This window comes from Drosophila montana, unplaced genomic scaffold (genome assembly GCF_035044405.1).
Source record: "Drosophila montana isolate Dmon_TW-CO22-7 unplaced genomic scaffold, ASM3504440v1 contig_2534_1, whole genome shotgun sequence".
Taxonomy (NCBI): domain Eukaryota; kingdom Metazoa; phylum Arthropoda; class Insecta; order Diptera; family Drosophilidae; genus Drosophila; species Drosophila montana.
Window position 1 is genome coordinate 380,739 of NW_026997398.1, and position 15,003 is coordinate 395,741.

The 15,003-nt window shown below is 42.6% G+C and overlaps 2 protein-coding genes across 2 annotated transcripts; both read right to left on the reverse strand.

Moving 5' to 3' along the window:
* Window positions 1-1,440: 1,440 nt before the first annotated feature.
* Window positions 1,441-3,783, reverse strand: LOC135428761 (putative mediator of RNA polymerase II transcription subunit 26). The gene has a single exon (XM_064682860.1). It carries the CDS (start codon window positions 3,781-3,783, stop codon window positions 1,441-1,443), a length of 2,343 nt encoding a protein of 780 aa, XP_064538930.1.
* A 3,561-nt stretch (window positions 3,784-7,344) lies between these two features.
* On the reverse strand, window positions 7,345-8,048 carry LOC135428753 (uncharacterized). Its single transcript, XM_064682854.1, has 2 exons — window positions 7,698-8,048; window positions 7,345-7,634 (listed from the first exon to the last, which is right to left on the reverse strand). The coding sequence occupies exons 1-2, from the start codon at window positions 7,750-7,752 to the stop codon at window positions 7,372-7,374; spliced, it is 318 nt and encodes a 105-aa protein (XP_064538924.1). The 5' UTR covers window positions 7,753-8,048; the 3' UTR covers window positions 7,345-7,371.
* Window positions 8,049-15,003: the final 6,955 nt, after the last annotated feature.

Here is a 15,003-nt window from a genome sequence, read left to right on the forward strand (position 1 = left end):
GAGGCGCCACCAATTATTCGGCGTGGCATCATTTTGGGGCGGGGCAACGCTTGAAGGCATTTACACACTTTGATCAAGCCAGCTAATAAGATTTTAAAGGGTATTTTTCTACACACACAAAGGCGTTGGGCGTGTCGGAAATCAAGTGAAAAATGAAAAAGCTGCTCAACACTCACTCGATGGCGGCAAGAAAGGAGCCTGGGGATAAGGCACACAATGATGCATAGAATGGGGCATAGAATGAGGCATGTGGCATGCCCCACTCGACAGGGCTAATTTTATTAATGTTACCAATTTTGAACGGTCTCTGCCTCCTTTTCGCCCTCTAACGCTACATGAACAGGTAAGGTTTGGTTGAATGGGGTGGGGTGGAGGGTGCGTGTGTTGCAAGGGTTGCAAAGCTTACGCGCGCAATTAAATATGAAATATTTAAGAGCTGCCTGACTTGGGGCAAGCGGGGAGCAACCAGCAGGCGCAATGGCAGGGGAGTAGGCCGACGATGATGTAGGGAGGGGGGGGGGGGGGTCGGTTACAATGTGCGTTTCATTCACTTGCAAAAAGTTTTTGGAGCAAACAAAGTGCGCAACGGAGCGGGCAACCGGGAGGGCGAAACTGGCTGCGACGAGGCTAATTAATAATTTTTAGGCCATTCAGCACAAAAATTAAGCTACGGGGAGGCATAAGGGGAAGGCAGGCAGGAGCGGGCTGATGAAGAGCATACAGAGGCGAGTGGCGAGTGGCGCGTGGCGTGTGGCGAGGGTCTGTGCTGCAGGTGCGTCGGCAAACTTTGACTCGAGTTGATTAAGTTGCTTTTTAATGAAGTTCAAAGTGATTTCACTTGCAATTAATGCCCGACACGAAAAGCCAGCCGAGTACCTGGCACTCGATCCAATCGTAGCACTTGAAAGTCGAGTCGCTGGGTGTTGCCAGCCCGTTGTGATAAATGTCGCAGGAGCTGACAATCGTCGCATGGAAGCAATCTTTGACATTTCCAAAAGGCTGTGCTGCGAATGGGGCACACTGGGAGATACTCTTCATCTATGTCTGAAGTGGTCTTGAACTGAAATTTCTTGGAAAAGTCTGGTTAAATATATGAAAAATATTCTATTCATTTTCTAAGTTAATGCTCTATACTAAAATAAATAGCTAATGCTACCCCTAGTTCACTTTAACAGGGTATTATAGCAAAAGGCTGAGTGAGTGAGCACACGCTATGAGCACACTTGGAATATTGCTCAATTTCCCCGTTTGAGAATTTTTTTTTTTATTTATTATTTCATAAATTATAAATCAATACAAATAAATGCCAAAGACCTGACGCATTCCCTGCCCGTTGTGATCACTGGCAAAGTCAGGTGTGCTCTTTGTGGGGCGTACTCTTGAGGAAATTCCGGCTTTACAGAAACTTATAACTCAAATAATTTGCGTTTGCGGCTGCCGCTACTGCAGCAGGTGCTGTTGAACAATGGCTGGATCCACGTCGAGGACATAGCAGCCATTGATGCGGCGCACGTAGCCCTTGTTGGATGCCTCATACATGGCATTGGGCGCCAGCCGCTTGACTATCTCCTCCGGGCAGCCGAGGCGCACGGACAGCTCGGTCAGGATGAATGCAAATGTTAGCGGCTCACCCTGCTCCACCATCAGGCTGAGCAGAGCGCCCAAAATGTTCTCGTTCCACTGGATCAAAGCGGCGGCTGTCGGAGCCGGTGCCCGGCACCCGTTGATGCGTATCGGATTGGTATAGAATATGGTATTGGGATAGGCGTTCAGATATGGCTTCGAATACGAATACGAATTGATTGGCTGATATTGCTGGCCCAGCGATGCCTGCTGCTGCTGCTGATGCTGCTGCTGGTGATGCTGCTGCTGCAGTTGCAGTTGCTGCTGTTGCTCATAGTGCTGCGACAATTGCTGTTGCTGCTGGCCACGTCGGGCGGCGTACATGATGCGTTTTGGCTGCTTCGATTGCTTTGGCTTATAGGTCAGCGGCTTAACTGGCAGCCGGTAGCCCTTCCCCGGCTGCTGGGCACAATAGTTCAGCTGGACGTCAGCTGTCATCGCCTGCTTGGGCTGCTGGTAACGTGAGAAATTATCGGACAGCTGCTGCTGCTGCTGCTGCTGCTGCTGCTGATAAACTGCTGGCATCTGCTGGAGATTAGTAACGGACACTGTGTGTGACTGAAATGGCTGCTGCTGCTGCTGTGCCTGAAATGGCTGCTGCTGCTGATGCTGAAAGTAGCCGCCATCGGGACTGCTGCTGGCGGGCTGATCATGACTTAGCTCTGGGTGCGGCAGCGACGGCGGCGGCTGCTGCTGATAATATGGCAAGGGCTGGATTAGCACGTAGGGCGAATTTGCCGATGGCACTGCCTGGGCAATGGGTATCCACATAACCGGCTGCTGCTTCTGCTCCTCCTGCTGGTCTTGCTGCAGTTCTGGATGCTGATCTTGCTGCTCTTGCTGCTGAAGCTGCTCCTGCGGTGACTTCTGCTGCTCGTGTTGCTGCCCTTGTTGGAGCTCTTCTTGCAGCTCCTCCTGCTGCAGCTGCTGCTGCTGCTCCTCGCAGATTTGCTGCCAATTGCCACGCACAACGTACTGTAGTGGCGGCTGCTGCTGCTGTTGCAGTAATTGTTGCTGGTGTATTTGCTGTTCCTGTTCTTGGACGACTTGCTGCCAGTTGCTGTTGATGGACACAACATACTGCGGCTGCTGCTGCTGCTGCTGCTGCTGTTGTTGCTGGATCTGCTGTTGCTGCTCCTGAACGATCTGCTGCCAGCTGCTGCCGCCATTCACAACGTACTGAACTGGCTGCTGCTGCTGTTGTCGTTGCTGCTGCTGTTGCTGTTGCTGCTGTAGCTGCAACTGCTGTTGTAGCAATATTTGTTGCTGCTGCTCGTGGGCGAGCTGTTGCCAATTATTGTTACCATGCACATCATACTGAATTGGCTGCTCTCCCTGCTGTTCCTGGACGAGTTGCTGCCAATTGTTACTGCCTTGCACAATGTACTGGACTGGCGGCTGCTGTTGTTGCTGCTGTTGTTGCTGTATTTGCCGCTGCTGCTCCTGGACGAGCTGCTGCCAATTATTGCCCTGTACAACATACTGGATCTGCTGTGGCTGTTGTTGCTGCAGTTGCTGCTGCTGCTCCTGGGCGATCTGCTGCCAATTGCTGGGACCATGCACAACGTACTGAAGATGCTGCGGCTGCTGTTGCTGCTGCTGCTGCTGCTGTAGCTGATATTGTTGTTGCTGCTGCTGCTCTGTGACGATCTGCTGCCAATTGCTGTTGCCATGCACAACGTAATGTAGTTGTTCTTGCTGTTGCTGCTGTGGCTGCTGTATTTGCACTACCTGCTGCTGCTGATGCTGCTGTTGGTGCAGTTGCGGCGGCGAATGCTTCTGCCCGACTTGCTGCCAATTGTTATTCCCATGCACAACGTACTGCAGTTGCTTCTGGTGCTGCTGCTGTTGCTGCAATATAAGTTGCTGTTGGTCTTGGCTGATTTGCTGCCAATTGTTATTGCCATGCAGAACATAGTGCAGTTGTTTCTGTTGCTGTTGCAGTTGTGGCTGCTGCTGCTGTTGCTGCTGTGGCTGTAGGCCGGCTTGTTGCCAATTGTTATCATTGTGCACAATGATGTGCAGCGGCTTCGGCTCCTGCTGCTGCTGCTGCTGCAACATCTTGCACTCACCTTCAACAGTGGCCCCGCCACGGGGCTGAAAGACTTGGGCACCCGGGTTGAGAGTCGAACGTTGTAAAAGGGGAATGGTGTCTGCCATTTTTTTTTTTCAATAAAAACAATAAAAATATAACGATCTGAACTATGCGAAATGTTTCTCAGTTCTCAGCCGTCAGCCAGAATACAGAACACGTAACCCAAACGTCTGACAGTTAATGCCAGGTATCCTGCGATTGCTCGCTTACAATTTGATTTGAAGAGAATGAGTAATCAAAATAATAATAATAATAAAAAAGATGATAACAATAATAATAAAAATTATAATTACCGTGCTGATGATAAAAGATTATAGCTAGAAAAGAATATAACTAGGTATTACCTGCCGTTGACCTTAGACTAATAATCTCTACATATTGCACCAAAGTTGAATTCCTTAACTTTTACGCTAAGCTCTTAAGCATTATATAAAATGTATATAATTTAAATCAATTTCTGCAGGATTTGAACCGGCGACCTTCCGCATGTTAGTACGTCGCTCGAAGGCCTTATCTGTCTTTTCTACAAACATTGCCGTCCACTATGCCCAACTTGCAGTCTAGCTTTTTCTAGCTTTGGCTAAGTCAGTCTGTCGGAACAAAGTCCATTAGAAAATAGGTCACTCTTAACTTAACGCTTCGTGAATTCAGTAATGCCTTAAATATAATTGCAATATAAATAATAAAAGCAATTAAAATCGTACTAAAATAAGTTACTCACTCAAATAGTGATGGGCGCAATGCCTGTTAGAGTTGCAGCCAGTGTTGTCAAATGCCCAAGCATGCAGTCGAGAGCACTTTTGAATACTTTTTGGGCATTTTAAAGTTGTAGATGATGCTACATTCAAATAATGCACTTGTGTGTGTGCGTGTATGTGTGTGCTCAGTTATGTGAAGCTCCAAATAGACAGGCAGAGGGACAATTTGCCGGCAACTTTGCTGCCTGATGGTGACAGATGGCCAGATGAGGGCCCGACGTTTATCCTCGGCGCGACTAATTGGAGCTGCAGCCAGTGGGCGTTGGGGTGGACGGCACAATTCATATAAATATCCATAAATGCTGAGCACCCAAGAAGGCAAACACTTTCTAGCTGCAGCAGCAGCAGCAGCAGCAGCGGCAACAAAGGAATTGCTTGTAAGGCTGCTGCAACATTTTTGCGGTTGTATTTCTTTTAGACGGTGCCCCGACAATTATTTACACTCAAAAAGTTTCGCCCAAGTTGCCAGCTGGCAGTGCAATGCACAAAATGATGTTGTAGCGTTGTAGCAGTGTCCCGGCCCGAGGCGGGGCGGCGCAAAGGATGCCCAGGTGCATACAGTTGCCGCACCTGCCAAGTGTGTGCGTGCGTGTGTGTGTGTGTGCTTGTTGAAGTTGCAAGTTGGTTGCCCGCCGGCCCGGTGCCTACAACCAAGTTATGGCTTGCGACAATTGCAAAAATTATGCAACTGCTGTGGTAACCCTGGCTGCCTGCCTAACTGCCTGCCAGTTGTCCTTGCAGACAATTAAGCAGGAACAATGCAGCTACAGAAGCTTTACAAATGCTCATGCATGCCACAACAAGTCTACCTTCCCCTCTCCTCCGGAAAAGCACCTCTGGCCACTGCTGCGCATATCCTGGCAGGATGTGTTAGGCCAGCGTTTGGGCTGCCCTGCAGCACGTTGAGGCTCATTGCCGAAAGTTGTCCCAGCTTCAGACTTAGCTCCAGCTCAAGTTTTCTCTGCCAGCGTGTGTGTCTATGTGTGTGAGCTGTGCGCCGCATGTGACAAGCAAAGAAGCTAGTTTTAGCGAGAAATTAGCTAAAGAGCAGCTTATGTTGGCTTCACAGCGCTGATCCTCAAGCAACTCACCCACCAGGCATAACATAAGATATTCATTTGAATATCTGCTACTCCACAGAGCAGCAAAACATTAAAACAGCGTTGAACTAAAGCCAGACTGGTCGACTAGTAGACACTCTGTTTTCAGAGGTTTGTAAAAATGTGAATGCATAACATATATTGCTGGATATTATTTCGAATGTGACTTATTCGGCGTAGACGACCTAGATCTAAGCACCATCTAATATGGCACATACGACATTTGTTTACCCAAGTTTGGGATGCCTGGTCTTTATGCAGCTTGCCCAAAATAACATAACATCTATATTATACATATTTGATAAAGCTTGCAGCCAGTAAGATTTAAAGGGTATACTTTAGCCGTGTAGTCATTCAATAATTGTACTCAACCTAGTAGCCTGAGCACCTTCAAAGCTGTCACCCAGATTTCCAGGGGGTATCTACAAAACACAAAAACTCAGTACGACTCGCACCGTAGTCGAAAGTACACTTCAAGTATTGGGAAAAACGTAATGGAATGAGGAAATGCAAATTGAGTAGTATATTTATAATAGCTTGAGTGATAAGTGGAAGTTGTTAGGTTAAAAGTTGTTTATGTAATTTAGCTGTTTAGATTTTATGATTATTTCTTTTTAGATGCCTTGTCAATTCAACTTTCTTTCAGACAACTGTCAGATGTTTTAATTGTTTAGCGAGTTGGGGTTGAAGATTCCAAAATTAAGAACCCGATTTGTCCTGAATTGGTGCTAGTTAATTTTGCCTTTGCAAATAAAAAGTACACAAAATCCAAGCCATATAAAATATTTGGTAATATATAGGAGCGAAAGGAGTAGCTTCAGTAGTTGCCCAAATACAGGGCAGAGAGTAGATTAGCAGTGCCAAATTAAGATGGTCTAAGAAGAATCGTAGATCTAAGTAGATATTAACAAGGAAGAAATAGATTATATTTGGCACGCCGAAAATTAAATGCCCTTGAAGACATAAGGCCTGTGAATTTGCAGGCATATTAGGAGTACAGTGAAACTTGCATATGCTGAGGATCTTCAAAATGTCTAGAAAAAAGAAGAAATAAAGAAATATGAACTTAATTTCCGATCGATTCTTGCTATGAAAGAAGTTGATTTAGTTGACCGTGATGGATGCTTTAAGACAATCGACTCGGCTGTGCTCGGATGCCAGAACAATAGTTTTTAGGTGGGAGATGTTTTTTTTTTAGCCTGTAACACATATTCGACCAAAAGACATTTAAGCTATATTTGAATTTGTTAAAGGATTGCCGAATAAATCATTGATTGTGTTGATTGTGGGCCGATCCTGATGCAGTAGAGCCTACAGAGATGTATCTTATTGGGAGACTCCAGTTGTAAAATTTCCTCAAGAAATTGTTATACGAACGGACGACCAATAAACTTTATCCCGAGCCGAACCTTAAGGTCAGGCATTGACGCAACCTTTCAACTGACAGTATGCCTATTTATTGCGTTTTCGGACCCGAATATAAAAGCAAAATGCTTGGTTTTTTCTCAAAGAATTTTCTCACAATCATCATAAAAAGCTAGATACCACAAGCAAAAAGCCAAAGTGCCAACACTGACTGCGTCGGCTGTGTGCTCCATGAGGCGAGCAGGAGAAAGCTTTGCTTGAGCAGATCCCCAGCTTGCAGCTTGAGGATGCTGCAATTTACCATAGTTCCATAGTATGATTTACTTAATTGCAATGCCCCGAGCCCTTGGTAACTTGCCCGCCCCCCCGTCCGCTCAATACCGAAATGATGCAAAAATCTGGATTATGGGTTTATGTTTGGGTTTCTCATTTATAACTTGGAATTCAGATTTGTATTGGCCGCAAACGCCTGAGCCCTGTGGCTAAGCTCCCTCTGCTGCTGTATGGCACGCTGCTTATTCCTCATATCATAATCCTTGAGACGCTCCGGGGACATGAACTTGAGGAGGCGATGGCGATTGTTGACCCGCTGCCGATTGGCGGCCATGCAAATGCGACGCGACAGCTCGTGTCCAAAGCACGTCCGACGTTGCTGTCCATCGCCATCGGCTACATAGGAGCGCAGTGCCAGGCCTGTGAATGGATGACAATTGAGGTGGGATTCCATTTTAAAGCAAATTCAGCAAATACACTCACCAACTATGAATACCTTGGCCACTTCCTTAAACGATGGCTGATCCTTAAGCAACATAATCCTGAAGTGCACAAATGTTTCTTACTCCTTTCGTTCCTTCGCTTCTGCGTATCCACTGAGATTTGGATTATGTATATATATATATATATATATATATATATATATATGTTGTATATATATATATAAATATATTTTATATAAAAATATGGTAATATAATCTCTTATATTATCAATTATGATTGTTGTTTGTGTGCTCTTCGTTTGGTGGCGCACAACTCCTACAATTTTGAAAAGAACAATTTCGAGCGATACAAATGGAAAATCGACCTCTGCTTGAACTGATTTCGATTTCGTTTCTGATTTAAGCTCATGGCTTCCTGAGTCGCCTCTGCTCGAATCAGACAGCTCTACGCCTGCTTGACCCATACCAAAATGCCCAGGCAAATATTGCGACTGAGCCCCCAGCATTGAATGCTAAACAATTACAAAATTGCCCAGCCTTAGCCCAGTTCCCCAATCCTTTTCCCTTTCCCTTTCCAGCACAAAATCAAATTTCCAAAACTGTTCACACACAGCAAAAATCGAGTAAATTTGCACATTTCTGTGACCAGTTTATATACTCTACACAGGGGTCGTACGATTTTGTCAAGAGGCTTCAAGACTGTTTTTCTTAATTTCCCAAAGAATAATAGTATTAATGAATGTAGTAATATTAATAATGATAATAATAATAATCAAAATAATACTAATAATAATATAATAACAGCAATAATAATAGAATTAATAATGATAATATTAATAATAATAATAATAGCAGTCCGTACCTAACTTTGACTCCCTCTCTTCAGCGTGGAAAGCGTGTTGCGGAAAGCGTGAAACACGCCTCACGTGAAATTTCACAAAAATCTTCAAAAAGGAGCTTTACATCAATCGAAAGGTAAACTAAATAGTTCCTAATTTCGGGCTTAGAGTGCACCCCGTCAGTCAATAGCTATCAATCTATCCATCTACCTTGGTCATCTGTCAGTCAGTCAGAGAATTATTTTATATATGTAGAGATTAGCAAGGGTATTTAAAATATGGCAACTTAAAGCTAACTGTGCCCTTTGGCTTGTTATTTTTATTTTTATTTTTTCAAATTTGTTTCAGCTGTTTTAAATGTGGATATATGGCTCGTTGTGCGATTCTGCAGCTGGTCCAAGTTCCAAGTTCATTTGCCATACAGACCAAATTCATGAGCATGCCCCAGCATACCTATGGCTACGGCAATGACATGAGATGACGATGACGACGACGAGGCTGGTGATGATGATGACGATGACGATGACGATGACGATGATGGGCGTATGATGTTGGCAGTGATGACAACATGTGTGCCTAAGAGCCGCATATAAACTGCAAACTGTTCCGCGTTGGCTGGCACAGGTGGTGGCTAATATGAAACGGTTATTTGGTGGGTTTGGTGGTTTAGTGAGTGGGTGAATGGGTTACTTAGTGGATTGGCCCGTTTTGCCCAGCGGGTGTGCATGCAATGCAGACAGCTGCAGCGACTCGTATGCATACCTATCAAGATTAATTAATTATATTCATGCTGTTTGCCACAAGAACTGTTATATGCAACCGTTATACAGACTGTTCGAATGATGAGTCCCTCTTTGATTTTAAAATTAACAAGTTAAGCAACCATAAATGAATTTCTATATAAAAGTAAACCTGTTCAATAGACTGTTATATAAAACGTGTTCTGCAGTTAAACAAGTTAGTTGCATAACTTCAGTTGACGTAAACCAGAATAAAAATAAACTGTTACAAAAAATTGTTATACGAAATTTAACACGTTGACGTGAATATGTTTATTAACAAGTTGTTATATGAAACTGTTATACAAGCTGTTCTAGAAAATGTGTGTTAGGAATTAAACTACATAATCATTCAATGCAATCAACTTTAATGCAGTTTAATAAAACAAAACATGTTTTGTGTTGTAGAACAACTTAACAAACTGGCATATAAGACTGTAATACAAGATGTTCTACAAGCTGTGCTCTTGCTGTTAAACCTTGTTCGGTTACTAAATTCAACATTTATAACTATACTGCTATGTACAACTGTTATAAAAAACTGTTATTTAAAAATGTTATACAGTACTGTTATACAAATTGTGTTTTTCATTGTTAAAAAATTAATAACACAACTCACGCTGACATGAATGTGCATATCAACAAACTGTTATACTAATTGTTATAAAAGCTGACCAAAAGAAAAATGTTCTTTTTTTATATATAAGAAATTAGCTACAACATTTCAGCATACTGAAACTTCACAACTATCGTAGAGCAACTGTTCTTCGTTGTTGCAATCCAATGCCCGTAATTCACCCCCTTTTTTTTAAACAGTTTGAAATTATTGCTGTCGCAGGCAGCACCAGCAGCAACAGTAGGAACAGCAACGGCAGCAGCAGCAGCAGCAGCAGGAACAGCAGCAACTAGTCGCCTACTGAAAGAGCGTCCACTTCGTTATATGCAATTACCCATATGCAGTGATTGTCCACTTTGGCGCACTCGAACATTCATCTGAACACACACTTTGCGAAATGCCAGCAATAGCCAGCAATAGCCCGGACAACCCACACAGCCGCCCAATAAACAGCAATAAAACCCCTGTCCAATCCATATTCAACCGCTGCCACTTCATCTGTGGGCAGGAGGTGATACCCATTGGCCTGACCGGCTTTTATGCTTTGGTCATATGCATGGCATGCAAATCGATTGATGTTGATTAGCATAAATTGTCTGGACCGCATTGTGCAATGAATAATTTTGGTTGTGCCGACATTGGTCCCACACACACACACATACACGTCGCACACACACCACATTCATGCACACTGGTGCACTCTGTTGCGGGTACTTTCAGCCCTAATGCAATTTTGTTTTGCTTAATTTGATAGGCGTTGTCAGTAGCCAGTTGCAGCGTTGACACTTTGACAATGTTCCCGTTGCGGACATGACAGCTTGGGCCCCAGCTATAGGTAAACTCTACTGTTATACGCTAATAAAATCTATTGATCGAATTATAACGAAAACCAGTAGAAGCCGCGATTGCTGTGCATTTTACGCGGTTGTGCTTCTTCCCTGCACGATAAAAAATGCATTTTTGAATAACATTCATGTTTATTGTCGAAACTCTGCGCAACTTTCAGGACTAAATATGGTGTTCAACTGATTGTATATACCAAGGCGCAAGGCTCTACCTTTAAAAGTATTTTTTGTTTGGTCCTTGGAGGAAATATGGGGACGGATCCACAAAGTGGATCGTTCGTGATATTAGTTTTAAGGTTTTAAAAGCGATAATTTATCAATATTATGCAAATGGCAGAAGACAAGGTAAAATTTTAAAATAATGTAGATTTCAATTTTAAAGTTTCAGCTTTAGTAGTTAAAAGTTGTGTCTTTCTGATCGAGAATATATAGACTTTATGGTCAGAGACGCTCATTTTTGCCTACAAGTCTTTTATACCCATTTTGTCCATGTATATTTAAGCTAATTTATCTAATTTATAAATGGCAATGACATTTGTGGCAATGACATTTGTGTTGGATAATAAATTCTTTATATGGGAGAAAAAGAATAATAATTAATACCACATCTAGTAGCCTAGGCAAATCTGTCGTGCAGATTTCTATGGGGCAACCTGCAAGCAACAAATACTCAGTACTCCAAGGATCTAGGTTTAAAGGTCATTTTCAAATATATTTGAGAAAATTTATTAAAAACGTGCCACGGGCAAAGGCAGGCAACATTATTCTTGGTCAAAATTTATGTGAACATACATACATACATATACACACATACATATATATATACATACATACATACACACACACATAAATATATATATATATATATATATACATACATACATACACACATCCACATACGTACGTACATACATACATACATACATACATACATACATACATACATACATACATACATACATACATACATACATACATACATACATACATACATACATACATTCATACATACATACGTACACACATTCATACATACATTCATACATACATTCATACATATATACATACATTCATACATATATACATACATACATACATACATATATACACAAATACCAACATTCCAACATACCTGCATACTTACAAGCATACACCTCCTGCTCCGCCCCTTGGTGCTCCTCCGGCTCCTCAGCTTCCAGCGTAGAAGCCGCCTGCGCCTATTTCATAGGTGAAGCCTGCAAGCCTTACTTCAATTTTTGAGAATCGAGGAGGAGGGCAGCTTTAATAAATACGTTTTCTTATTTAAATTTGCCGCGCAACAAGACAAATTGGTCTGCTATTGGTATTTTACAAGACAATTTACATGCATACATTCATACATATAAACGCGCATACATACATACACATGCATACGCGCACACATACACACACATACATACATACATAAATACATATTTACATACATAAACACATACACACATTCATACATTCATTCAATGATTCATATATTTATACATGAATACATATACATGCATATATATACACATGCATAAATTCATACATACATACATACATACATACATACTGTGCAAACATACATACATATATACCCTCAAATATCCTATATAGATATAGGTCAGCATTTTCAATCCCCATTAATCGGTTTAAACTTTTCATAAGGCTTGGCTTTTTGTTTTGGCCTTTAGATCGAATTGGCATCTAAATCTGGCAACATTATTATTGGTATGTGAGAGACCTAGATACTCCATATTTAGTATGAATGCTCTCTGATTATGAATACTTCATTCTTAAAAAATAACCTTGTCATTTGGCCCATATCTATGCCTTTAATATTAAAATCAGGAAAATCGGACCAGCATAAAAATTATTCTACATCAAATTTTCAATAGTGTGGCATTGTACTACTTTGAGGGGCCGAGCACACTCGACTACAGCATTCTGCCTTTTATTCATTTCTTTAGTTTTATTTATTTTATTTTTAATAATATAAAAATTAAAAATTATAAATTTCTATTTAATTTTGTTTGTTCCTTTCTTTCCTTTATTCTTAGTTTGTTTTTGCTATTTGTAAGACATATTTATCAAAAGCAGATATTATATATAATTATTATTGTTTAAGCATTGCTTCTTGTTTGTGGATTTCAGCTTCCGCTTTCTTTAAGCAGCGAAACTTTTCTAATAACATGGGGAATATAGCCCAGCACACTCATTTGCACACGCACTTTCACGCACACATTCGAACACACACACACACACAATTGTACACACACAATAGCACTCACGCCCCACGGCGAAAATCTTATCAAACTGACATCATTTTCATTATGTTTTGCACTTGCACAGCCTAAACAAATGTATGCCAGGCGGTGGAAATGGAGATGGGAGTGGGTATTATGGCGGAGAGGGAGAGGGGCTGGGGGTGTTGGTGGTTGTGGTTGTGTTTTTGATGCTGGCTCCCGTTGTGTGCCAAAATAAAGTCTGTCGGCGCTGAGCACGCGATACGCATTACACACATATGTGGCGAATGCTAATCTCGACGCCAATAACTGCAAATTAGATTAGTAACGCCTAGAGGGTGTGCTTGCAACAACAACAGCAACAACAACAACAACAACATTTGCTGACCATTCGAGAAACACGCAACTACTTCTACTCATTTTTTTGATCGCGTGCTGCGATGTTTATAATTCTGCAAGAGAAGTGAAACTGGAGGAGGAGTAACAAATCGGCACTCAAACTACAATCCCAGGCTGGCTATAGACGAGTCCACTCAATATAACAACAACAACAGCAATAATACCAACAACAACTTACATAACACAAAATGATGGAAACTTTTTCGCTTTCAGCTGCCAAGGATACGACACGAATCAGTATTATTTGTGAGCCAGCTTCACTTTCAGCTGGTAACACTTTGCCCAGTGGCGGCCGATATGCTTGATTGAAGGGGGTTCGATTAAAGGAAGCTAAACGAATGTTGCATCAAGAATTATTTGTTAAATTCAAGTCTCTTGGCCCATAATGCTGTGCACATATATTCTTGATCATCAGCAAACTATTCTTGCATATTTCGAATTATGCTTAAAATAATATGGAAATCGAGGGACATATCGGAATAATGAATAATTTCGAGTACAAATATCTTACATTTAAGTGTGTTCAGCTCTTCGTCCTGCTCTAGATCTTTTTGCGTATATACTTTATGGTCGGTGATGCTTCTTTTTTTCGCTACCACGCACTACCCTAATACCCTTCCACACACATTTACTATAGGTACAGGGTATGCAAAAATAGTCAACTGCCAGAAATGCTCCCATTGTCTGCTTACAACGAAAATAGCTCATTCTTTTATTTGATCACGAGATAAGTTTATGTTTGAGTGAAACTTTCCTTTGAAGTTTCACTTTCATCTGTAAATGGAAAGCCCCGCTGCAAAGTTTAGACCGCTGCCACTGCCTGCCTGTTGTGGAGTGAAGGGGGGGGGGCATTAAAAGGGCTGATGTCAGCGTCGCCGACGCCAATGCGAGGCCATTGTGTTATGTGAGCGGAGTCTGGGCCAAGCGACAGCTATTGACCAGGCTGAAACGGGAGTACGGCACTTACATGCTTCACTGGTGCCGGGAACGGAGTGGAAATGGGAATGGAAATGGGAATGGTAGACGGAAGACGGCAATGGAAATCATGTAAACCAAAGCGCAAACGAAAAATGAATTATATGCGATGCGTATATAAATGGGCCAAGATGCTCGATGCTGCTTGCCTGATTGCAGGCTATAATTCTTGTCTCAGGATCGGCGGGAGCGGAAGCGGGAACCCCGGGCTTAGTCGCCGTAAAAGTTTCTGTTAATTGCGAGGGCGTGTGTGGCATTTAGGGTTAGTTTGTGGTGGCTTCCGCAGATGGGCGCACAAACTTTTCACGGCGAGAGCTGATTTTAATTGTTACCCAACGCACTCGGGGCTTTGCCTAATCACTTGCGCCAGCTTAGTCCAGGGCAGTTCGGGCAGCGGGACAACTTCAAGTGGCGAATTGTGTTGCGCTTACCCACAGTGTCAGTCATAATTAAACAGTGTAGCGCAGTGCGCCTAGCCAAATAATATCAACTGGAAATGGAAATGGATACAAAACTTTTGGGCCTGTCACTGGCTGAGAGCTGCGCCAAAGTTGATAATCAACTCCGACAGCTGCACAAATGGACCAAGAACCAGAATCCTGGACAGGACGAGCCGCCCATTTACGTCCAGCTCC